At 36.0% G+C, this 26,260-nt stretch overlaps 2 protein-coding genes across 10 annotated transcripts in view; both read right to left on the bottom strand.

The window, feature by feature from the left end:
• NBEAL1 (neurobeachin like 1) overlaps positions 1 to 15,665 on the bottom strand; it is a 179,707-nt gene extending 164,042 nt beyond the window's left edge. For both annotated transcript variants that reach the window (XM_042949777.1, XM_042949778.1), the window contains exon 1: positions 15,586 to 15,665. In XM_042949777.1, coding sequence (XP_042805711.1) covers positions 15,586 to 15,636 — 51 coding nt within the window. In that variant the 5' untranslated portion in view covers positions 15,637 to 15,665. The remainder of the gene's footprint in view (positions 1 to 15,585) is intronic.
• A 24-nt stretch (positions 15,666 to 15,689) lies between these two features.
• CARF (calcium responsive transcription factor) overlaps positions 15,690 to 26,260 on the bottom strand; it is a 100,825-nt gene continuing 90,254 nt past the window's right edge. For 7 of the 8 annotated variants that reach the window (XM_042949780.1, XM_042949787.1, XM_042949801.1 and 4 more), the window contains 2 exons: positions 16,662 to 17,243; positions 15,690 to 15,869 (listed from right to left, as the gene is read on the bottom strand). In XM_042949780.1, coding sequence (XP_042805714.1) covers positions 17,187 to 17,243 — 57 coding nt within the window. In that variant the 3' untranslated portion in view covers positions 15,690 to 15,869; positions 16,662 to 17,186. Of the gene's footprint in view, positions 15,870 to 16,661; positions 17,244 to 26,260 lie in introns of those variants that run through there. The other variant, XM_042949784.1, reaches the window with a different exon arrangement.

The raw sequence follows: 26,260 nt of genomic DNA, 5'->3' as shown, positions 1-26,260 counted from the left end.
TTTATCAAAGACACAACTTATTTGGTTGATCTTTTCCATTACATGTATTATTTCATTAATTTCTAAAAAAATTTTATTAAACAAAATTTCAAACATACTTATAGAAGTAGAGAGAATTGTGTAATGACTTAGCTTTAATTATCAAATCATGCATGAACAATAATCTTTCACCTGTATCCCCATTCTCAACTAGATCATTTTGAAACAAACACATCATTTCATCTACATTTCAAAACATATTCCTAAAAGGAATTTTTAAAAAATATGAAATATTATCACATCTGAAAAAATTAGCAGCTCCTTTATATCAGTTACTGTTCAAGTTTTCCTGATTTGCTTACAAATATTCTTTTTTTAAGTCTGATAAGATCAGGACCCAAATAAAGTCCACAAATTGCATTTGGTTGGTGTATTTTTAGCTCTATTTAAACCTATGGGTTTCCATTACATTTACTTTTGGCCTAATTTATTGGTTGAAGACACTGGGTCATTTGTGAAATAGTATTTCTCACATTAGGACTTTGCTGACTGCTTATTCTTAGGTCATTTGACATGTTCCTCGGCCCTCTATATTTCCAATTCGTTAGTAGATGTAGAAACTATCAAATTTAGATTTTTTTTTGGCAAAAAATACTACATAGGTGTTGCCATGTATGTCCTTCAGAAGGTACATCTGATCATCCTTTTCTAGATCTAGTATTTTATGAGTAATTTTTTTATAATAAAGCTCCTAATTTCCTTGTATCACCATTACTACTAGAAAGATTTGCAAAAGAAACTGCTATTAACTTAATCTCATTTCCACGTTCCTAAGTAAGACTATATCCATTTACACATTATGTTTATCCCATTCATCCCAAGATGTTATATAATAGATAATGATTTATCAAAATTAAACGTACTCCTGGGCACCTGGATGGCTCAGTTGGTTAGGCATTTGACTCTTGATTTCAGCTCAGGTCGTGATCTCACGGTTCAAGGGTTCATGCTCCACATCGGGCTCCATGCTGACAGTGCAGAGTCTGCTTGGGATTCTCTCTCCCCCTCCCATGCTCACATGTGTGCTCTCTCTCTCAAAATAAATAAACTTAAAAAAATTTAAATACACCCCTTTTTATGTCAGCCTTCTTATATGCATATTATTTCCTGCAATATATAAAAAAATAAACATAATAAATGATAATTTTCATATTAAAAATAACATTACAATTTGCCCCACTCTACTTTGTTCGGGTTTATTCTTGTCTTCTTGAAATGGATGGCATATTAATAATAAATCTCTGCATTACAAATTAAATTTAGGAGCTTAAACAATATTTTATCAGTTTTTTGGATCAAGAATTCAAAAGCAGCTCAGATGGGTGGTTCCTGCTCAGAGTTTCTCATGAGCCTTCATCATAATGAAGATGTCAAATAGGGCTGCAGTCATAGCAAAGCTTGACTGGGCTGGAAGAACTACTTTCTTTAAAAACCATTTCTTTAAATGTTTATCTATTTTTGAGAGAGAGACACAGAGCGCGAGGTGAGGAGGAGCAGATAGAGAGGGACACAGAATCCGAAGCCAGCTCCAGGCTCTGAGTTGTCAGCACAGAGCTGAACTCGAGGCTCAGACTCACGAACCACAAGATCATGACCTGAACCGAGTCAGACGCCTAACCAATTTAGACACCCAGGCTCCCCTGGAAGAACTACTTTCAACCTCATTCATGTGGTGGCTGGCAAGGCTTCAGTACTTCACAAAATGGGCCTCTACATAGGACTGCTCATGACACAGCAGTTGGCATTCCCAAGTGAATGATCCAAGAAGACAAAGAGTAACTAAGATGGAAATAAGTGTCTTTTCTAATATCAGAAATGACATACCATCACTTTTGCCAAATTCTATTGGTCACCAGAGAACCCTGGTACAACATAGGAGAGGACTCTAAGGTTGGCAACCTCAAACGTCTAACTCATTAATTTTTAGCCTTTTTAAAAAACGTATTTATTTAAAGCCATAAATTTTCCTAAGTAATGTATAGCTGCTTCCTATCAGTTCTAAAATGCATAGTTTTATCATTCAGGTCCCCCAAAATTCTAATTTTTATTATTCTTTCATCAAAGGTTTATTTAAAAGGGTGTTTCATGGCCTCCAAATTTTCCTTTTTAATCTATTTTGTTATTGATTTCTTCCTTCTCATTGTTAAATATACTCTATTATTTTGATCATTTGAAATTTGTTAAAATTTTCTCTAAGGTCTCCTGTAACATTTCTGTAAGTGTTTTGTGTGCTTGAAAGGAATGTATGTTGGGTATAGTGTTTTACATAAATCCCTTGTATCAAATTTGTCAATCCTATTGTTTAAATCTTGTATCTTTATGGATATTTTGTCTATTCAATCTATCAGTTACTGAAGTTTTAAAAAAAACTACTAAATCAAGTCAAATAGAAAAAAAACCCATATGTTCATTTGGGTTCAGAATTTGGTAATGTTCAGAATTACCCATGTAATTCTGTCAATGCTTGCTTTATTTTGAGACTATAGGGTATACACAAATCTAAAATTGTTGTATTTTCCTGGTTAATTGAACAGTTTTGTTTTGCTGAACATGGCTTTATTTCACTTTCCTCTGAAAAAATTTCATTGATTGGAAATAACAGACTGGTAAGTTTTTTCTTTAATGATGTCGACCTTTTCCCCTTCCATCATTATTACTGAAAAATCAGCTATTAATCTGTCATCCCTTTGAAGAGAATTTTTCCCTGGCAGCTTTTATGATTTTTCCCTTTCTCTGGTTTTCTGCAAAACCATTACGGTTTCACTATGCTGTATCTTGGAATGGAGTTATTTTTACTTATGCTGTTTGAAATTCAGTGGATATTCATTAATCCTGGAATGTTCTCACCTGTAATCTTTTCAAATACTACATTTGTCTCATTCTTCATCTCCTCTCCTTTACAGAGTCCAATTAAACATGTTAAACCTTTCCACACTAACATTCATATATATATATATATATATATATATATATATATATATATATATATATACATATATATATATATTCATATATATATATGAATATATATATATATGAATATATATATATATATATGAATGTTTATTTAGTTTTGAGAGAGAGAGACAAGAGTGCAAGCCAGGGAGGGGCACAGAGAGAGGGAGACACAGAATCTGAAGGTGGCTCCAGGCTCTGAGCTGTCAGCACAGAGCCTGACATGGGACTCAAACTCAGGAACCTCAAGATCATGACCTGAGCAGAAGTCAGATACTTAACCGACTGAGCCAGCCAGGTGTCCCCTAGGTTATATTCAAAAAGTATTTAGGATCCCCCTTCCAATTCTCTAATTCTCTTCAGTTGTCTAAACTCATATTAACCACATTCACTGGTTTTTAATTACTGGGTTTCCCCTCCAATTTCTAGACAGTCTATTCCTTTTTTTAAAACTCTTTTTAAAAGTTCACATTTTATATCATATTTGATTCTAAAATTCTTTTACATTTTGGTATCTTTGAAATCTAAATACATCTTACAATTGCTGAGAGGCTGCTGTTAAGACATTTGTCAATGCCTGTGCAAAACTAGTAACAGGTGTTTCATACCGATAACCTTTTACTAGATTTGTGTACATAGTACTACATGTTGAGTTTAACTGCTATTCAAAATGTTAAAAAAAATTATACTATGATTAGGCAATAAAATGAAGTTACTGTGTATACAAAAAAGGCATGAAAACAGAGCAGCAGGGTATAATTTGACATTAATGATACAACTATTCGTTACTGTAGACATAATCACAATTTTATGTTTTATGGCAAGGCAACCGCTAAGTGCTTTACAAAGTTGATAATGGGAGATACACTCAAACAGAGGAAACAGAAATACATGCCAAAGAATTAGCTACCACATGCCAATTAATGCAAATGAAGACAGGAGTAACTGCCAAATCCCTTGGAAAAGATGAAAGAAATTTCAAGGCAACGAGAGCCTGGTATGGTTGATTCATATATCATGAATTAAAGTATTAACCTGCAATTTGAAAAAATATTTGGTATCTGCACTCAAAGTTTCTTCTTCCAAAGGGACTGCATCTGCTTTTACCAAGCACCAGACTAGTCTGCATGACTTGAGGCTTTTTGAACTACAACAAAGGATACATCTGATTTGCAAATCCATAAAAGCATCAACTTGTGGGAACATCATCTCAGGGACTTTTCACCTTTTGACTCTGCTTAACACAAAGACATTTTTCCCTGGAGTCCCCAAAGTGAAGGTGGAAGAGTGAGGTGGGTTGGCTTTCAGTTGATCTTTACCCCAAGGGTGTACAACTTTGAGAGTCATAAGGGAAAATCTTAGACTTCTCACTCTGATTAGCCCCTTGGCTTTGCTTTCTTCCATCCACAAGACCATGAAAACAAAGGCTCAAGTTCACCAGGAAAAGTGGCTTCCATTCTCCATGTATCTAAGTTCCTGCTTTCACTAAGATTTAGCTTCATAATGCCTTACCGGCTTGCAAGCTTTTCAATGCCATTAAGATGCTTCTTAAATTTTATTCAGAATTGTAAATGACTTTCAGAAAAAGGGTTGGTCCAACAACCTGGCTCAATTTACTACCAAAAGGATTGTCTTTATTAGGTCACTTTTCCTTTGTATAATGTATATGTGCTTGGAACATGTTCTGTGACTATTACACTACTATCTATTCTTTAAAATCTTGACAAAATCCTGTCTCTCTAAGCAATTTTCCCTAAGGTCTCACATCAAGGCCTACAATCTAAGTGGAAAACTGACTTTAGTTGGAAAAGCAGGCCCACAGATGAAGTCAGTCAATTAAACAGATAAAAGATACAGAATTTTGAAGAAAGGCAAGTCTGTCATATATTGAAAGATTTGGAAGTCATTTTAACATAAAATAAAAAGCAATATTCAAATAGAGGTCTACATAAAAAGTAGGCTTAGAAATACACCAATCCCTAGAGAGAACGGTTTCAAAGTTTACTTTAGGTTATTTCTTTAAAAAACAAAAAAACAAACAACAACAAAAAAAACCTAGTCATTCAGATAACTAATGAAGTTCCAGGTTTGATCAACATTGTATAGAAAATGCACAGTTAAAATTAGCAAGACTTGAAAAAGCCAACATCTGGAATGTTGAAATGTTAAGTAGAACATGATTTGTTGCATTAATTTTGTGTTCATCTTGAAGTTTCACACATGGTAGATAAAGAAATTTCTGGTTCAGGTGTTTTTGGGAAATCAGTCAAGTGACTGGATGTCGACAGCCAGGAAGGTTGTGCATACACAGGAATACAAAAGAACTCTCTGTAGTTTCCTGTTTAATTTTGCTATAAATCTAAAACTGCTCCAAAAGTTTATTAATTAAACAAAAATTTTTAAGAGGAAGACATACCCTTAAAGGGATAAAATTACAGTAAATAACATGTGCATACAGCAGGTACCCAGTAACTAGTTGATTTGGACTAAACTGAATTCTTTTTTTTTTAAGATTTTTTTAATTAACTCAGTTTTTTACATAAGCTCACACCCAACATGGGGCTCAAACTCACAACTCTGAGAGTCGTATGCTCTTCTGACTGAACCAGCCAAGTGACCCTGACTACAGTGAATTCTTTAAAAAAGAAGAGCCTACCATTATGTATGTACTAACTAACTATAACATTGATACTTTTTAAGTGGAGCTTAAAAGTTTAAAATAATGTTGAAGTTTCATGTCAGGTTGAAGTTTTTCAAACTTATTATCTTATTATTATTTGTAGTAGTAAATATAATTAACACAGACTTTTCAATCACATCCATAAAATACTTTAACTGAAAATCTCTGAATGAAATTTTTACTTTCTATATGTTTGTATTTCCCATAATTAACTTGTATCTTAAATTAAAAAAAAATTTAATCCTAGCATAAAACATTACTACTTTTCATAATAAATTAGAAAATTCATATTCTTTATCCCTAAAATGAGGTTCACTAGAAAACTGAAATTTTAAAACTGTACTTAAATATATTTTGACAAAAATCCTAAGTCAAAATTATTCAATAAATGTATAATTCACCTCATAATGATATCATAAATTAAAATAGAAATGATCTCTCCTACCACTCAAATGTTTAATGTTTAATGTCAGGAAAGATTATATGTAGTTAAATGTATAATACAAACTACTTTTAATTTTTTTTTTTTTTTTTTTTTTTTTTGAGAGAGAGAAAGAGTGCATATAAGAGAGAGAATGAGCAGGGGAGAGGGGCAGAGAGAGAATCTTAGGGAGGCTCCATGCCCAGCATGGAGCCTGATGTGGGGCTCAATCTCATGACTGACATCATGACCTGAGCCAAATCAAGAGTTGGACACAACCAACTGAGCCACCCAAGTGTCCCAAAACTACATTTTTTTACAGAAGAAACTGTTGTGAAATGCCTGAATGCCTTTTGTGACAAATAAATGCATGGATCAGTTAATCCTCTGGTTCACTGTGAGTACGAGCTTGAATCTAAACATAAAAGAAAATGTTGATACTCCTTATAGGTAATAACAAGTTATTTTCAATATTTTAGAAGACAATATAGTCCCGGGGCACCTGGGTTAGGTGTCCAACTCTTGATTTCAGCTCAGGTCATGATCCATGGTTCGAACTAAGCCCATGTTAGGGTCTATGCTGATGGCAAAGAGCCTGCTTGGGATTCTCTCTCTCTACCCTTTGCCCACCCTCTCTCTCTCTCAAAACAAATAAACATTAAAGGACAGTATAGTCCATACAAATATATGTAAAAGCAGAGCTTCCCCAATAAAAGAGAAGTGGCATATTATAAAGTGAATTCCATTCTTTGTAGTAAAAGATGAGGAAAAGATGAGGAAATCAGTGTTGCTAATTATTGTCTGAATTCTGACATCATCAAAGGAATTATGGCAGATTTCAATCATTTTACAAAGTAACCCACATCTTAAAAATTTTGAATGACCAGAATAAAATTGTCAGAAAAAAAGTTCTATTTTCACAAAATAAATCAAGTTTTTGTGAAAGCCTCTGAGTGTAAACAGAAAAGCAAGTTAGATAGGCCAAACACTTAAATTCATAAACTACAAGGCACTAAACTTTGACCTATAAGCATTGTATTTTACGTATTTTAAAATGAAGGACTACTGAGAATTAAATGCAGCAGCACCTGCTTCCAAATGATTCATAATGATTCTAATGAAGGAGAATTTTTAAATGGCAACTACTACCTACCAATGATTAAAGCAAGTTATGATCTTTTCACACTAAGTCTTACTATTTTTCTGGAACTCAGGAATAGTCTGATCATCCACATCTTAACATGTACACACACACAAAAAAGTACTTTTATAATATATTGTAATAGAGCAAACCTGCAATAGAAATGTCAAAAGTATACCTAAAAATGAATAAAGTTAAACATCATTTATCTACCATAAATGTCATCTATGAGTAAAAGAGGTTATACATACACATCTCAGTCCCAAAGTCTGAAGCTAACCAACTAGAAAATCCCAGCCTTTTCCCCACTACAGTGAGGGAGGAGACAAGTATGTCTTTTATTTCAAATACTACAGAACATCATGTTGGAATTATTGGACAACATAGACGAGAGAAAAGTGAAGGCAGAAGAATTAGAAAGTGGACTCCCCATTTTCTATAAGGGACTTCCTATATGCAAGAAGCCAGATGAGGGAGTTGTTCAGTCACAAGAAACTACAGTCTCCAATGCCCTTTGGATGTACCAAAAGAATGATAGAAAAAGTATAGCACGAAGATCAATAGAGAACAGTAGCCTGTGCAGTCACTCCCAAGAAACAACCAGAATCAAATCATGAAACATTCCTTCTTTGAAGGTAAAAGGACCAGGCAACATTTGCCCAGTTTTCAGAACTGCTATGGATCAAAGCCACGTATATGCCTCCCATTCTTTCTTTTTCAAGAGTCTTTATTGTGGCATTCCCATATCAGTTTCACCACTCTATATTCGATTTATGGGTGCTACAAATCAATAGCATGTTCTGAGGTCACAGGTTTCAGTATCAATAAAAACAAGAATTGAGCCAGATCTTGGATTTCAACTGATACCATGATTGGATGAGACTTTTGAAATTCTTAAACTGGGCATGAAGTAGATTTTGTATATAGAAGAGAGATGAATAATTGAAACCAAAAAATCAGACTTTGATAGACTAGATTCTTAGTTCCAAATTTCACTCCCTTGTAGTAAATTTGCCATGTAATTTTGCAATAGGGAAAGGAAGATGGAGAAAAGGCAAAGTAGCAGCATTATGTCAGATAGTGATCAAGGCTTATGTTTCTGAAACAGGTCCAAGAACTCTGGGAGTTATAAGAAATAGTTCTGGGTCCATAAGTTTCATATAAAAATTTGTTAAGTTTGTGATCTCATTTCTATTAATTTTCAAGTTAATTTAAACATATTAAAGTTGACTACCTTGTAACTAAGTACTCAATTTCAGTGGTCACATTCACATTGCTACTAAATGATCATCAGTGACTACTCAATTTGTAGAGCTGTATTTTTCAAATTACAGATGACATCTTGGCAATCTGAAAATTTTCAGATGTTCTAGAATCATGCCACGCAAAGTGTGGTACAGAGACCAATAAAAGTCCTTGGCTAGAGAAGAAAGTCAAAAGTAAACATTCTCAAACTTTAATAGCAGCAGTTTGGCAGTAATTTTAAGCCTGTTGAAATTAATTTAAAAATTAATGACGTGGCGATTTGTATTTTTAACATCTTTATCCCCATTGTTGAAGAACTACTTTGCTAAAGCCACCAATACTCTCTTAAATATCAAATCCAATATATGCTCCATAATGCTTTTATTTATTGCCATATTGAATGACAGTACTGACTACTCCCTTCTTTATAAAAGCTCTCTACTTGAGACAACCACTCACTCCTGGTTGTCCTTCCACTCAAACTCCTTACGAACTCTTCTTCCTCTTTCCTTCTCTTAAATGATAATGTTCTGTAGGACTCCCTGACTATGACCTTCTTCTCTTATGTTCATATAACTCGTCAATAATTGCCAATTAAACCTGAATGTGCCAACAAAAAACCCTGAGGATTATTTTAGAGTTTTATCTTTCACTCATGCTCCTTTCTACACATTTAAGTACTATCAATTCTACTTTCTACCAGGGAAATTTAAATTTTGATATTCAAAAGGAAAGAATAAGAAATATTCATGCATCTTAAAACTTTTTATAGTAGTACATAAGCTCAAGTCAAATCACAAAAGTAATTAATATTCCTTTCCTAAAGGCCACTTCCATGTCTGCTAATATAAAATATTCATTCTTTGCTTTCACATTTCCTAAAACAAACATGTAATTGGTAACCACTACCACTGAGTTGCTAACAATTTTCTCTGTTTTGCTTAAGGTCAAACATTACTTTCCTTACATTAAAAGTCATTATTAAACCTCAGAAAATTAAAAGCCATTTTATACTTTGCATATACTGGAGACTTATTAAATGTAGACTAATTATAAGGGTTGATGTATATTGAGGCATCTTACTAAATGGTTCATTTAGGATTATAATTAAATTGTAACTTTCTCATTAGAAGAGTTTATGTTCATTTTTTCCAAATCTATGTATAAAAAGAAGTATTTGCTTTTTTATCTGAATAAAATACTTCTATATTCTATTTTCTTTATGAAGCAAAACTTTTATTCTGAAAAGGAAGTTTACTCTGAGCTCATTGCAAAACTATCTATTTCAGTCATATTCCAGATATAGCAGGACAAAGGGCAACAGCAGGAAATGGAGCATCACCAAGGTTCAAAACAAACTTGATTTAGAGTAAAAAAAGTTTCATATTATTATTAGGAATAATTAAGCACTATGCTTGAAAGAAAAAAAACAAAAACAAAACAAACAACAAAAAAACGATTAAAAATTAAGATACTGAGGGGTATATCTTCATCACTAGATAAAAAGGTGAGAATACTATTCTCTATTATTATCTTAAATAAAGGCAAAATGGAAGTAACGATACACACTCTTGAGCTCATATATGTACCTTAAAACTACTAATAAAGACTACATTTTATGTTTCTTACCCTTACAGTACATTTAAATAAAATCAATTCATTTTTTTTCTCAACAATTTTGAAACATGAAAAAAGTTATTTTTTTTCCACTTGACAGATGAGAAAACTAAAACAAGAAGAAATTATGTAACCTGTTTTTAGGTTTTTCCTTAAGATCAGATGCAGAATTGGGACTAAATCTTGGCTCTAATTCTGTAGCTTCATAAAATTTTTCAGTGTAAAATTAGCATCAAAAAACAAAACAAAAAAAGGCAAATGACAAAAATGAACCTTGAATTTTAACCCACACTGCCACATTTCGAATGTCATGATGCTTTTGAGTTACCCTGTATCTTTTTAGTGACTTAATGTATTTGATACTTTCCACTGTTACACAGAACAAAAATAACTTAATCTTACCAAACAATTTGAGAAGCTCAGTTTTTCTTCTGCATAGTCTGGTGATCAACTATAGCATTCCCAAGAGACTAAATGTTGAACAGAAATATATCTTAATGCCTATCCAAGGGGAGTTGAGATATGGACTTAATGATACATACATATCGTTATTTTCAATATATGAATTCCAAAAAGGATGATGTAGGATGATGTAGAGATGAAAATCATTCTCAGCACTGTCTCTCTTACCATAAACACATTATGTGAAAAAACAATGTGAAAGGATACAGGGAATAACATGATGTCTACTATAGATAGTATGAACTAAAAATCTTTAGATATTAAAAAGCAAATCAAATTTGCCTTCAATACTTAATAAAAATATACTCAGACAAGAAAAATAGGCTTAGACAACAAGTAGTTAACTACTAAACTAAAATCCAGATACGTGATTAAACATGTTCAAATTAATGTTTAACTTATAAGAGCTATATGAAATGCACTGTTAATAAAATCCTTGACTCTGGGTGACCATTTGGAGACAAGAAAAGTTCAGACTACATAAGCTGGTAAAAGAATCTATAGTAAGCAGGAATATTGGGTGTTCAGAAATCAGTCAGCCTATATTATACAATAACTACACGAGGTTAACAAATAACCTAGTAGGAAGATGCATGTTTCTAACAGTGCAATTAAATCGTGTTCCTAGAAGGAGAAAGTGAAAAGTTAGACCTGAAAAGTTTGGTTAAAAAAACAAACTGCCAAGTTTTGTACCCAAATTATTTTCAAATATGAAGTTTCATACGTGAGAAGCCATCTGCCAAAAACTGAAACCAGTAATTTACTTTAATCGTACTTGAAAGACTTTAATCATTAGCATTAAGGTTTACAACTGAACCCAGACTAACAGGTAGAAAACATATTTATACATTCTCTTTTCTTTTGCCTAAGCAGTATTATCCAAGCATTATTTCTGATAGAACCCTATTTAAACACCTACTCAACTTTTATAATTCTCAGTGGCAACTTTTAAAATATCACCTTATATACAAACAGTAGGATAGTACCTTAATATTGATCTATGGTTAAGACACTGCAAAATACGTATGCTGGTCAGCGCTGTGACAAATATGGAGGATGTCCTAACCTTACTGCTTGGAACCTGACCTTCATAAATCTTTGAAGCCATCTTTTTTAATCAGATATGTATACAATGTTTGGTATGGATAACACACCAACTAGGGCAGAAAAATGGTAGACAATATTTAAATTTTAATTAGTAAAGATGAATTTGATACTCAAGAAAAATAACTGATCAACTTGGGAGGAGGCAAGTAAATCAAGTCATTATCCTGAAAACAAAGAGAAAGAATCAAGTATCTATCCTGCCTGCCTTCCCTTTAAGGAACTGTCATCAACTGATGAGGGGACATTTCTCTATATATGTTCTGCTAATAATGAAATGACAGAATTGAAGTATCAGTTTTGTAAACTCCTAATGAAATAATTACCACATGTAGGTATAACTCATTGATAGTGGAGACAGATGAATTTTTCTAGCCTCCCCCCACCAGACAGAATGTGAATCAGCCAAGTCTCTATATCTGCCAGTTTGCAGATACCAGGAAAAAAGAAAACAATTAATTAAAATGAAGGAATTAAACCCAGCAAAACTGAGACTGAAGAAAACTTTAATGTCAAAACCTGGTTTCTTCAACAAATAAATAGAAGGAATAAAAAGTATGCTGAGGGGGAACCTATAGATTAAAAGATTTAATAGACATTTTCAACAAAATATGATGTGTATCCTTTGTTTAAATATTGAGTCAAACAGCAGGAAAACACATTTATGATACTACCAGAAAAGTTTAAACTGTGCAGATATTTGATGACTTAATTATTGTATTGTGCTTATGTTTTTAAGAGTTGTTTTCTAGATACACTTTTTTTAAATTTTTTCAATGTTTTTATTATTTTTATTTTTGAGAGAGAGAGAGAGAGAGAAAAGTGTGAGCAGAGTAGGGGCAGAGACAGAGGAAGACACAGAATCCAAAGCAGGCTCCAGGTTCCAAGCTGTCAGCACAGAGCCTGATGCAGGGCTCAAACTCCCAAACCTTAAGATCATGACCTGAGACAAAGTTGGACGCTTAACCAACTGAGACACCCAGGTGCCCCTACCCCTGAATTATTTTAAAGCAAATCCCAGACAACATCATCTTATCCATAAATATTTAAAAGTATATCTAGGGGCACCTAGGTGGTTTAATCGGTTAAGCGTCTGACTTCAGTTCAGATCATGATCTCGCAGTTCGTGAGTTTAAACCCCACATCAGGCTCCGTGCTGACAGCCTAGAGCCTGGAGCCTGCTTTGGATTCTGTGTCTCCTTCTCTGCCTCTCTCCTGCTCACACTCTCTCTCTGTCTTTCAAAAACGAATGTTAAAAAAAATATATATAGGGGCGCCTGGGTGGCTCAGTCGGTTAAGCATCCGACTTCAGCTCAGGTCATGATCTCACGGTCCATGAGTTTGAGCCCCGCATAGGGCTCTGTGCTGACAGCTCAAAGCCTGGAGCCTGCTTCAGATTCTGTGTCTCCCTCTCTCTCTGACCCTCCCCCATTCATGCTCTGTCTCTCTCTGTCTCAAAAATAAACAAACATTAAAAAAAAAAAATTAAAAAATATATATATATTTTTAAATAATTCAGGGGTAGTGGAAGGTTACAGATGAAACATTACTGAACATGAAGTGGTAATTACTGAAGCAGGGTGACAGATACAAAAGAGTTCACTATACTATCTTCTCTATGCCCACTTCAAATCTTCCATTAAAAAAACTTAAAAAGGAAGATGAACTAAAAAGGTCTATATGACAATCTGTAAGAAGGACAACAAAATAAATGCATGTCCCTCAGAGGTCAAAAAAAAACAAATGAAAACCTTAACGGTAAATTAGGCAAGCATTCTCGCTGTACACACACATACATATGTACACACATACTCTTACGTGAAAAATGAGAAACTGTGAGACCCAAAGAGGTAAGTCTTGCTCAAGGTCACAAAACAAAACAGGAGCAGAGCCAAAACTAGACCTCACAACTGCAAGCCCAGAAAGAGTCTAAGTTGGAGCTAAAAGAATATCTGAGGAATCCTGAAGTAGTCTGAAAGCCCATCAAAGGTCTAAAAAAGAGTTTAAAAGTTAGGTGAAAAAAACAATCCCGTGGTTAGAAGGGCAATATGCTTGAGCGAGCACTAAGACTAGAGAGAAGTATGGAGAACAACTGGGTATCTGGCAATCATCCTCACCAGGGAGCAGAAGTGTTATATGTATGAGGTATGTTTAGAAACTGCTTGAATTCAAAGTGTTTGTAGAAAAGAAAATTGTCATCTAGCTTACAAGTTTAAACATGAACTAATGAAACATAAAATCATTATTTTAATAACAATTTTTGAAAAAAGCTGAAAAAGTTTAAATCTTAATAAGTACATAACGAACTTAAACATAAAAATGGGATTTATCTTCCTGTCCAAAAATAGGCTTCAAAATTTGACCATGAAGGGTCTTCATTATTTACTTAGACATTTTCATAAAAGAGTAAGGATTCATATTTATATTAAAAGTTATAAAGAATAAGCCTGTGTATGCCAACAAATTATACTATCTTTTCTTTTTTTAAAAGATTTTATTTTTAAATAATGTCTGCACCCAACGTGGAGCTTGAACTCACAACCCTGGGATCACAAGTACCATGCTCTACTGACTAAGCCAGCCCAAGCACCCCTATACCATTTTTTGAATAAGCACAATGACAAAACATTAACTCCACCTAAAAACAAAAAAAGTAATGAATAAGACAATGTAATCGCATTTAACTTTTGTCATTCTGAAAATGTAAAATCTAGTATGTCTGATGTATTTTTAAATAAGTCATTTTTAAACTACCACTCATACTAAAATGCATTTTAATTTTTGGCTGACGCGTGTTAGTGACTATTTCCAAAAGTGGTGAATTCAATTCCTTTTTTATTAGAAGAGTGGTCTATTTTTAAAAACACATTTCTGGCATTAAATTACACAAGACTACAAAACTTTTTTAAAAATCCATATCAAACATTTCAAAGTATATCCTTCACTAATTATAAGAAATACCAAACCAGGAAGTCAAAGAAAATTCCAGGGTGACCTCTAAAATTTAGTATTAGAGATAACTAAGATCACTTGTTAAAGAATAACTTGTCCTTTAAAAAGCTGAAAGTATAAAAAAGGAGTCTGAAGGGGGATAATGCAGAAACAGAAGCTGAGACTTGAGAACTTCACCACAGACTTAAAGTAACTTAAGCAGTAAATTAGAGATGTTTCTCTGACCCTTGCCAGTATCTTCAAAGCAGTAATGTAGCTCCTCTCTTGAAAAACATGTTTTTCAGTACCCTTCTCCTTAATATCAAAGTTAACATGTAAAAAATCACATAAAGACCAAGACAGAAAATATTATTTTTGAATGAGAAAATAAAAAATATTAAGGAATCATCCTGGATAAAAACATGGACTTGACTCAGGCAGTTCTGCTTCTCAACAGCCCCTTTAATCAATTTTCTTACCAGTAAAAAGGGATAAGTACAATAGCCACCTCCCAGGATTATTGTGAGGATTAAATGAGACAATACTCATAAGGTACTATCAGTAAGCTTGTAGTAACCACCTCAAATCAATAACATTTTTATATAATGAATAACATTTTTTACACCATTTAAAAGGTTAATTATAGGAAAAAATGCTGAATGTTCTTCTCATAAAATTATCTCTATCCTACCCCTACTTGTGGGAGAAAAAGAAAAACACAAAAATAAAAATATTTTATTTTTCTGCTAAGGTCATATTACTTACATAACTTAAAATCACTGAAGAAAAATAAAAACCACACCCTAGAGGTTTAAAAAGGGTGTCAGTATCGTGTATGTGTTCAAACCTGGGAAAAGTGGAAAACAGAAAAATCCATGTTGTTAAATTCTGGGTCATTACTATAATACTATGCATTAAAGTGATAAGGCCAGTCACAAAATTTTACAACAAAGTACTTTAAAACTTAGAAATAAAAAGGAAAGCAGTTACCTTTGTACAATAAAGCATCCAAAGTTCAAAGAGCCTCTCTCTAGATGCCATTCTGGCTTTCACTCTGGCACTTTAATTTTTCCTCCAAAAAAAAAAAAATTATGTTCAAGACCACAGCATGTTCATTTTATTTTCCAAGTTTTTCAGCCATTACAGTAAAGCTCAAAGCAGAAGGGAAAACAAAAATAAGTGAAGTCAAATGGGCTGTCTTCTGATCAATAAAATTCAGTTCTAGCAGTCACTCCAACTTATCTTCATCATGGTAGCTGGGCGATTAAATAAATCTGTGAAAGACAAAAATACGCAAAAAGTTTGCTAGAAAAAGGGGCCATAATAAAAACTGTAGATTTATCAGAACTATAGATTTATCTACTTCACTTCCTGCAAACAACTAGCTAAGCTTTTATACTGATTGATTTTACAGAAAGTAGTGCTTCGGGAAAACATCACTGCTAACACAATACTTCACATCAATATAAAGTTAGAATTCTCTAGCGCAGACCCTGAGACAAGTACTCATAACCCAAAATGCGTCCAGTGGTAATAAACCGCAAAACACCGTTGCCATTCATATTTTCTAGAAACAAAAAGAAAGCCACACTTACTAGTGCTATATTTCAAAGACAAAGAATCCCTTAGAATATTCTAGTCTGCTTAAGACTTGTAGGGAATGTTTGTCGTTGAGTTGCAGGGCAGGGCGTGGGGAGGAGGGTGAGGAATTCCTGGTTTGTTTGTTTTAACAATTCTCGCAGGGTGAAAGCCAACCTGCCCACCTGGCCTCTCTACCTCTACCTCTGGAAGAAAGGAGCACGCACTGGCAAGGTAAACACTCCGGGAAAGCTTCCCAGTGTTTTTAGGGATCTTTAAATTTCCTCCTCACAACCCAGACAACGGAAACAGAGGCAAACCTAAGGTGTGCAAGCTGCCAAGAGAAGCTTTGGAAATGGTGCAGTGCGAGCTCCTCCGCATCCTCCGACCCGCTATCCACGCCCTGCAGACCGCACTGGGACACACCCGGGTCGACCTCGCCCCCTCATAGCCGCCACAGACTCTACAGCGCGTTCCCCACCACGCACCGGGGACCCTCCCACGTCTGCCACGCGGCCACTTCTTCGCTACGACCCGCTCCCCGTCACCACGCTCACGTTGGGGGCTACGCCAACGCCGCCAGGCCGACGTCTAACTTACTTCCCTCGCCCCCTTCCCCAGCCGTGTCACCTCACCTCGCAGCAGGGAAGGCGGGCGAGAGGAGGCGGGGCGACGACGGCGCGAGGCGGGGAGCGAGGGCCTGAAGGAAACAAGGGCGGGGCTATCCTCTCGGCTAATAACTCCGGCCTCTAAGGATTTAGCCGGCCCCGGGGCAGTCGCTATTCATTGGTCGCGCAGGCCGGGGGCAGAGTGACTTGAAGCCCCGCCCCAGCATTCCTGCGCATTCGCAGTCGACCGGGCTCCCGAAGATTCGGGGGCTGGCGCCAGCCGGGACGTTCCAGTCAGTCTTCCCAGGCTGGACGAGTAGGATGACAGACGTGCTGACGCTAATACACCGCCACTCCTGGGGCCGGGCAGAGGTAGCATTTGGCTGATGGCGTCATTTCCGGGACTCATTTGAGGGCGGAGAATCCTGGAGTGCTCACTAAAGGGGGTTTTGTTTTGATTTCCTGTAAAAAGGGGATTGGTCTTGGTAGTGTATAATAACAAGAAAACAGACAACTATCCCCACACCCTGAAAAAGAACAACAAAGTCTTTTCCTTAATCGCGCTTGTGCTTTCTACTTCCGCAGTCACGAAATGTCCAATCCAAAGTGCTTATTTTAACACTACTGAAGGCTTCAGAAGAGTTTTTGCTTTTTCAGAAAAACAAGACAAACGGCTGCGTTTACTAGATATAGACAACTTTCAGGAGATTTTTGTCGGAAGGGGATGAGAAGGAAGACATACAAGATAAATCACCTTTGGTACACCTAAACATTTAAAAAACTTTGTATTAGGAAAATGTCAACTCTATACTAGCATAATGAAACCCCACATACCAAGATTATCAACTAATTAATGTCCCATCTTTTCACCTGTACCAAAACTTGGCAAACTGTGAACAGTAAATATTTTAGGTTTTGCAGAGTGTCTTGCTTGGTAGGTATTCTTAAAATAATATAAGAGTGGGGCACCTGGGTGGCTCAGTTGGTTAAGCCTCCAATTCTTGGTTTCGGCTCTGGTCATGATCTCACAGTTTTGAGGGTTGGAGCCCTCCATCAGTTAGTTCTGCACTGGAAGCGTGGAGCCTGCTTGGGATTCTCTGTCTCTCCCTCTCTTTCTCTCTCTCGTTCTGTCTCTCTCAAAATAAACTTAAATTTTTATTTAAATAATAGAATAGTATTTAGTAATATTTGAAATTTAGATGAAATTCAAGTTTTAGTGTTGTAAAGTTTGTTGAAACACAGCCATGCCCATTCCTTTACAGTTTGTTTGTTAATAGCCTTTTTTTTTTTTTAATAAGGTCTAGACCCAATGTGGTACTTGAACTCACAACCCTGAGATTAAAAGTTACTTTCTCTTCTGCCTTAGCCAGCTATGTGCTCCCCCTTTACTACTAATACCTGCTTTCACTGCAAGAGGGCAAAGTTGAAAGTAATTTCCAGTAGTTATTTCCCAATTATGCCTTTTCAGCATCTCTCTCTGGTTGTGAAGAACATATGTGAAAATATATGAAAACTTCAAGGAAACGGAGAGGAATTATTCTTGCTCTGGGATCTGCCATTTTAATAATTAGCAACTCCATTCTTCCAGGTGTGCTGTCCGAGAACCTAAGAAGTATCTTTGCCATCTTTCCTGTATACTTCACATTCAATCTAATTTTTTCAGTTATAGCTTCAAAATATATCCAGAGTCTAACCATTTTTCTACACCACCACCACTACCACCCTGATGTGAGTTACCACTAAATCTTTTGTAGGTTATTATAATCTCATACCAGTTTGTCATCCTGCCTCTGCCTATGCACTCTCCCTACCCATGCATTATTCTCAACACAGTAAGCAAAGTGGTCTTTTAACATAGAAATAAGACGTTACTCCTCTGCTAAAAACTCTCTAGTGGTTTCCCATTCCACTTGAAACAACGAGAAAGTACCTGTGTTTTCCTCCCACACTTACCTCTTTACCTTCTCCAACTATTCTGGCCTTCCCTTATTTCAGTCCAGACAAATGGCTTCCTTGCTGCTTCTAAAATTCACAAAGCATATTCCATTCTCAGGGATTTTACATAAGCTGTCCCTCTACCTGGAATTCTCCTTCCCCAAATGTCCACACACAATCTTCAAACCTCTGCTGAAGAATCACTTTATCTGTTGCTATAGTCTGAATGTTCGGGTCCTCTCAAAATTTATATCCTACCCCCCAAGGTGATGGTATTAGGAAGCAGTGCCTTTGAAAGTACTTAGATCATGAGGGAGGAGCATTAGTGAATGGGATTAGTACTCTTATAAAATAGATCTCACAGAGCTCCCTATGTGAGCTTTCAACTATGTGAGAATACAACCAGTCTGGAAGATGGCATTCACACAATCACCCTATTTTGGACTTCCAGCCTATAGACAAAGAAAGCAGGAATGAAGGAAGGAAGGAAAGAAAGAAACAAAGAAAGAAAGAAGGAATGGAGGAAAGGAGGAAGGAAGGAAAGAAGAAGGAAGGAAGGGAGGAAATGAGGAAGGAAAGAGAAAGAAAGAAAAAGAAAAAGAGGAAGAAAGAAAGAAAAAGAAAAGATGAAGAAAAGGAAGAAAGAAATTGTAATCTACTGTCTGTGGTATTTTGTTATAGCAGCCCAAACATACTAGGACATCAGTAAAGCATCCCCTCACCTTCTTTTAGAGAATAGCGTCCTTTTTTCCCTTCCTTTCTCTATTTTTCACTGTAGCACTTAACAGCTGACATATAATTTGTCTATTGTAAGTTCCCCCTAGTAAAATGGGAGCACTATGAACACGGGGAGTTTATTCACTGCTATATACTTTCAGGCCCTTGAATAGTGTCTTATACACAAGAGACACCCAATAAATATTTGCAGACTATAAAATAAAAGGAATAAATTATCTATTTCACTATATGTCTATTATTCCATGTCATTATTCTATGTCCCTTCTTGAGTCTGCCAAATTCTGCATTTATTTTTTTTTAATTTTTTCAAAATTTTTTTTTATTATTTATTTTTGAGAGACAGAGAGAAACAGAGCATGAGCAGGGGAAGGACAGAGAGAGAGGGAAACACAGAATCCAAAGCAGGCTCAAGGCTCTGAGCTGTCAGCACCGAGCCTGACACGGGGCTTGAACCCGAAACCATGAGATCACATGACCTGAGCCAAAGTCCCGACACTCAACCGACTGAGCCACCCAGGTGCCCCCCAAATTCTGCATTTAGATGGCATCTAGTGTCGGCTAGATGCCAAAAGTCTTCCTGTGCTGAGACTTCTGGTAGCTCCCTGGAGTGGGGATAAGCTTTGGTTTTATGAGTGAGTCTTTTATCAACACTTAGGTGTCTCCACCAGTGAAGCTATAGCCACTTCTTCTTCAGGCAGACCTCAAGGCCAACACATTTGTCACCTGAAGAACATATTTCCTTAGTAAAATTGTTACTTAGTCACCTTCTGAAACAACATGGCCTTGCTATACTAAAATCATATTTCTGGCCTAATTTTCATGACAAAATGTGTTAACCTTAAAAGCAAATCCAGTAAAAATGTCTTTTTCCAGGAATAATAGAGAATTGCAATTCAGAACATGCAAAATATGGCAAAACCATAGGTAAGTTCAACAAACAAAGGAGAGGAATATTATTTTATGGAGAAGCAGGAAGAAGTTGGGAAGGAATGTTCTGAATGCAAGTTGATTGGACAAAAGCACGGGGTCTTCATGATGACAATTTCTCATTGGCTGAGTTGCAGGGGTAGTTGATTTCTTGTAGAAGATGCAATGTACCTCTTTCCCCATTGGGGACTGTAATTGGTGATTCTTTCCAATTTAAGATTTTTCTGTTGGGGTCCATAATTGACAGTTCTTCCTGTAATTTGGTGTTGAGTGGTATGGCTCTCATTTCTAACCTCCCTTTCTATCCTTCCTATTCTACTTTAGTGAAGTTTCACTTTATTTTCATCAGGGCATACTCATGAATTGAAATGGCCCTCTCTAATCTACCAGGTGGTCCTGTACTCAAATAGTTTCTCTTCTGATAACAGGGTTAAGAGTCTCAGTTCACTTCACCTATATAACCTTAGAATGTTACTAAATTAATTAACAATGAAAATTACATCTGCCAAGACAATTGGACTACTTATGTAAATCAGTCAGAGGATTATCACCTCAAAGAAATAATGACATAGATCAGGGCATCCGGATGGCTCAGTCAGTTGAGCATCCAACTCTTGATTTTGGCTCAGGTCATGAGCTCACAGTTCATGAGTTCGAGCCCCGCATTAGCTCTACACTGACAGTGTGGAGTCTGCTTGGGATTCTCTCTCCCTGTCTTTCTCTAAAATAAATAAATAAACTTAAAAAAAAAAATAAAGACTAACATAGGTAAATTATAATATTTGAGTTACTTTTTCATCATGGTTCAGAGCAAGTAAATTAATTAGATTAACTTGATAAGTAGTGATATCTTATATAATAACCTACATGCAACCATTCCCATTATGGACAACCTACCAACTGAAGCAGATACTCAACTGTAGTAGATAGAATACAGTTTCCCTTGGACAGAGTTGGAGACATTTCATCTCTTTGGTTAAGTTTATTCGTAAGTATTCTGTTGGTTTTGGTGCACTTTAATGGGATTATTTTCTTAATTTCTCTTTCTGCTGCTTTATTATTGGTGTATAGAAATGCAACAGATTTATGTACATTGATTTTGTATCCTGTGACTTTATTGAATTCATTTATCAGTTCTAGTAGTTCTTTGTCAAGACTTTTGGGTTTTCTAATATAGTATAATGTCATCTGCAAATAGTGAAAGTTTTACTTCTTCCTTACCCATTTGGATGGCTTTTCTTTCTGTTTTCTGATGGCTATGGTGAGGACTTCCAGTACTATTTGAAGAAAAGTGGTTAGAGTGGACATCTTTGTCTTGTTCCTGACTTTAGGGAGAAAGCTTTTCCACTAATTTCTATTCTTTTAAATTTGTTAAGGTGTGTTTTATGGCCCAGAATGAGGCCTATCTTGGTGAATTTTCCATGTAAACTTGAGAAGAATATGTATTCTGCTGTTGCTTTGTGAAGCAGTTGATGGATGTCAACTATATCCAATATGATCAACATGGTGATATTGAGTTCAACTATGTCCTTAGGTCAGCCTGATAGATTTGTCCATTTTTTATATACTTGGAGGAGATTTATCTATTTCTCCTTCCAGTTCTATTAGTTTTTCTTCACATATTTTGATGTTTTCTATTTATTTATTTATTTATTTATTTATTTATTTATTTATTTATGTTTATTTATTTTTGAGAGAGAGGGAGTAGGAGAGGGGCAGAGAGAGAGGGAGGCAGAGGATCTGAAGTGGGCTCTGGGCTGACAGCAGACAGCCCAATGCAGAGAGCCCCATGAGATCATGACCTAAGCTGAAGTCAGATGCTTAACCAACTGTACTGAAACACCCAGGCACCCCCCTCCCCCACCCTTTAAAAAAAATATATTTATTTATTTTTGAGAGAGAGAGTGTGTCAGGAAGGAACAGAGAGAGAGGGAGACAGAGAATCTGAAGCAGGCTCTTCATTGTCAGCACAAAGCCCGACTTGGGGCTCAAACCCATAATGTGAGATCATGACCTAAGCCAAAGTTGGAAACAACCAACTGAGCCACCCAGATGCCCCTTAATGTTTTCTTGTTAAGAACATACACATTATGGGGGCACCTGGGTAGCTCAGTTGGTTAGGTGTCCAACTTCGGCTCAGGTCATGATCTGGTGGTCCATGAGTTCAAGCCCCACATCAGGCTCTGTGATGACAGCTCAGAGCCTGGAGGCTGTTTCAGATTCTGTGTCTCCCTCTCTCTCTGACCCTCCCCCATTCATGCTCTGTCTCTGTCTCAAAAATAACTAAACATTAAAAAAAAAAATTTTTTTTATTAAAAAAAAAAAAAAAAGAACATACACATTATGGGGGCGCCTGGGTGGCTCAGTCGGTTAAGCGTGTGACTTCGGCTCAGGTCATGATTTCACAGTTTGTGTGTTTGAGCCCTATGTTGGGTTGATGGGTTCGGTGCTGACAGCTCAGAGCCTGAAGCCTGCTTCAGTTTCTGTGACTCCCTTCTTTCTCTCCCTCCCCTACTTGCACTCTGTTTCTCTCTCTCAAAAATTAATAAACATTAGTAAAAAAATTTTTAAAAAGAACATACAAATTATGAATTATTATATCATGGATAATTGGCCCCTTTATCATTATGTAATGCCCCTCTTTATCCCTGATAAATTTCCTTGCTCTGAAGTCTGTTCTATCTGAAATTAATATAGCTATTCCTGCTTTCTTTTATTTAGTGTTAGGATGGTTTATCTTTCTCCATACATTTATTTTTCATCTATATGGGTCTTTTTGTATTTAAAATGGGTTGCTTTTTGATGACATATAGTTGAGTCTTATTTTTTGATCCACTTTGACAATTAAAATTTTTTTTTAAGTTTATTTATTTTGAGAGAGAGAGACTGAAAGTGCATGCATGAGCAGGGGGGAGAGGCAGAGAGAGGTAGAGAGAGAGCGAGAGAGAGAGAATATCCCAAGCAGCCTCTGAGTACTGTCAGTGCAGAGCCCAATGTGGGGCTCGAACCCACAAACTGTGAGATCATGACTTGAGCTGAAACCAAAAGTCAGACTCGTAACCAACTGAGTCACCCAGGTGCCCCAACAATCTTTGTCTTTTAAACAGTGTATTTAGCCAATTGGTATTTAAAGTGATTATTGATATTGTGTACTAATATGTACCATCTTTGTTACTGGATTTTATTTGTTGCCCTTATTCTTTGTTCCTATTTTTCCTTCTACTTTTTCCTCCTTTTATGGTTTTAACTGAATATTTTCTTTTATTTTTTTTTAAATTTTTTAACGTTTACTTTTGAGAGAGAGAGAGAGCAGGAACAAGACAGGAGAACAGAGAGAGAGAGAGAGAGAGAGAGAGAGAGAGAGAGAGAGAGAAAGAGAGAGAGAGAAAATCCAAAGCAGGCTCCAGGCTCTAGGTGTCAGCACAGAGCCCGACGCAGGGCTTGAACCCACAAACCGTGAGATCATGACCTGAGCTAATGTCAGACACTTAACCAACTGAGCCACCCAGGTGCCCCTAACTGAATATTTTATTCCTCTCCTCTATTTTTTTCTTTAGTGGTTGCCTAGAGTTTGCAATATACATTTACAACTAATCCAAATCCAGTTTTAAATAACCCTATACTTTTTCACAGGCATTGCAAGAGCCTTATAATAACAAAATATTTCCCAATTCCTCTCTCCATCCCTTGCATTATTCATTTCACTTATACATAAGCAGGCATATGCATATATACATAAACACACATAACTGAACATATTGTAGCTATTATTTTAAACAATTGTTAGATCAATTAAAAATAAGAAAAACAAAGTTTTATTTTACCTTCACTTATTCTTTCTCTGATGCTTTTCTTTTCTTTATGTAGACCAGAGTATCTGGCCTCTATCATTTTTCTTCTCTCTGAAGAACTTCTTTTACCATTTCTTGCAAGGGAAGAATTTCCCTTTTCTATTATTTATTTATGTATTTATTTTGTCTAAGAAAGTCTTTATTTCCCTTTTACTTTTGAAGGATAATTTCACAGGTACAGAATTCTAGGTTGGTGTTTTTTTCTTTCAGTGCTTTATTTTTTTTCTTTTTCCTTTTTGTTGTTTTTTTTAATGTTTATCCATTTGAGCTTCATTTTGAGAGAGATAGAGAGCAAGAGGGGTAGGGACAGAGAGAGAGAGAGAGGGAGACAGAATCCAAAACAGGTTCCACGCTGTCAGTGCAGAGCCCAATGTGGGCTCGAACTATGATGACCTGAGCTGAAATCAAGAGTCAGACACTTAAACGACTGAGCCCCCCAGGCGCCCCTCTCTCAGTACTTTAAATATTTCACTCCACTCTCTACTTGCTTGCATGGTTTCTGAAATGAAGTCAGATGCAATTTTTATCTTTGCTCCTCTATAGATAGGTATATTTTCCCCTCTGGCTTCTTTCAAGATTTTTCTTTATCATTGGTTTTCTAATGTTTGAATGTGATATGCCTAGGTGTAGCTTTTTTGGGAGGGCATTTATCCTGCTTGGTGTTCTCTGAGATTTCTGGATCTGTGATATGGTGTCTGTCCTTACTTTGGGGAAATTCTCAGTCTTCATTGCTTCAAATATTTCTTCTGTTCCTTTCTTCCTCCTCTTGTATTCTCATTCTACACATTATACTTTTTGTTGTTGTCCCACAGTTCTTGGATATTCTGTTCTGATTTGTTCAGTCTTTTTTCTGTTTGCTTCCCATTTTGGAAGTTTCTATTAACATATCCTCAAGCTCAAAGGGTCTTAGCCATGTTGTCTACTGATAAAAGTCATGTTTCATTGCTGTTATGGTGCTTTTGATCAGTAGCATCTCTTTTTGAATCTTAGAATTTCCATCTTTCCGTTTATGCTGTATATATCTTTTTTGTACCTATTAGCATATTAATCACAATTTTTTAAATTCCCTTTCTGATAATTCTCAACATCCCTGCCATATTATGAGTCTGGTTATGATGCTTAGTCTGTCTCTTCAAATTGTTTTTTGCCTTTTAGTATGCCTTGTAAATTTTTAATATCCAGACGTGATGTGCTGGGTAAAAGGAACTGCAATAAATAGGACTTTTCTTTAGTGAGGTGGTAAGATGTTAGGGTAAGGGAAGCTTTCTATAGTCCTATCATTAGGTCTCAGTCTTTAGTGAGCTTGTGCCTTTGAACTGTGAACTTCATAAGTGTTTCTAAGTTTTTCCCCCACTTAAGTGGGAAAGGATGGCTAGAGTGGGCTGGAGTTGGGTATTTCCCTAACCCCCGGATCAGTTAGGCTCTGGTAAAATAATTTCTCTTGATGGTGGGCCTTGTTAAAAAGAAAAGAAAGAATGCTCTGGTTATTTGAAAAGGGTTCCTTTCCCCCTTCCCCTGCCAGAGCCATGAGGGGATTTTTCTCCAATATTTACTTTGAGAAGTTGGTTGAGCTCCTAGAAATAAAACTCACAAAATTATGCCCCCCACCATGACTGCACTCCCCTAGAGTTTTTAACTCTCAGACTTACCCGCTTTGAGCCCCCAGCAATTCATCAATTATAGTTTAGATTTTCCTATCACAGTATGGGTTCCAGTTGAGGGTTCTGCTCAGGATTTCTGCTCTGGTAAGTTGTAATTCTCAGTATTTGCCTGTCGCTCCAATTTTGGGGGTAGTTGTTTATCCTGTAACCTCACATCTCTGATGGAGCTAAGCTGTTTTGTTTGTTCAGCTTTTCAGTTGGTATTAGGATGGAGTGATGACTTTCAAGATCTTTACATGCTGATCCAGAAACTGGAAGTCCTGTCCATACCTTTTCGGTAGGTACCATAAAATTGTCTAAGCTTCAGTGTCAGACATGCTAATACAAACACTCTATGATTACACTGATTAGAACGTGGGTGTTTCCA

The sequence above is a fragment of the Panthera leo genome, chromosome C1 (assembly GCF_018350215.1).
Source record: "Panthera leo isolate Ple1 chromosome C1, P.leo_Ple1_pat1.1, whole genome shotgun sequence".
NCBI classification, from domain to species: Eukaryota; Metazoa; Chordata; class Mammalia; order Carnivora; family Felidae; genus Panthera; species Panthera leo.
This window is presented reverse-complemented; position numbering and strand designations above follow the sequence as displayed.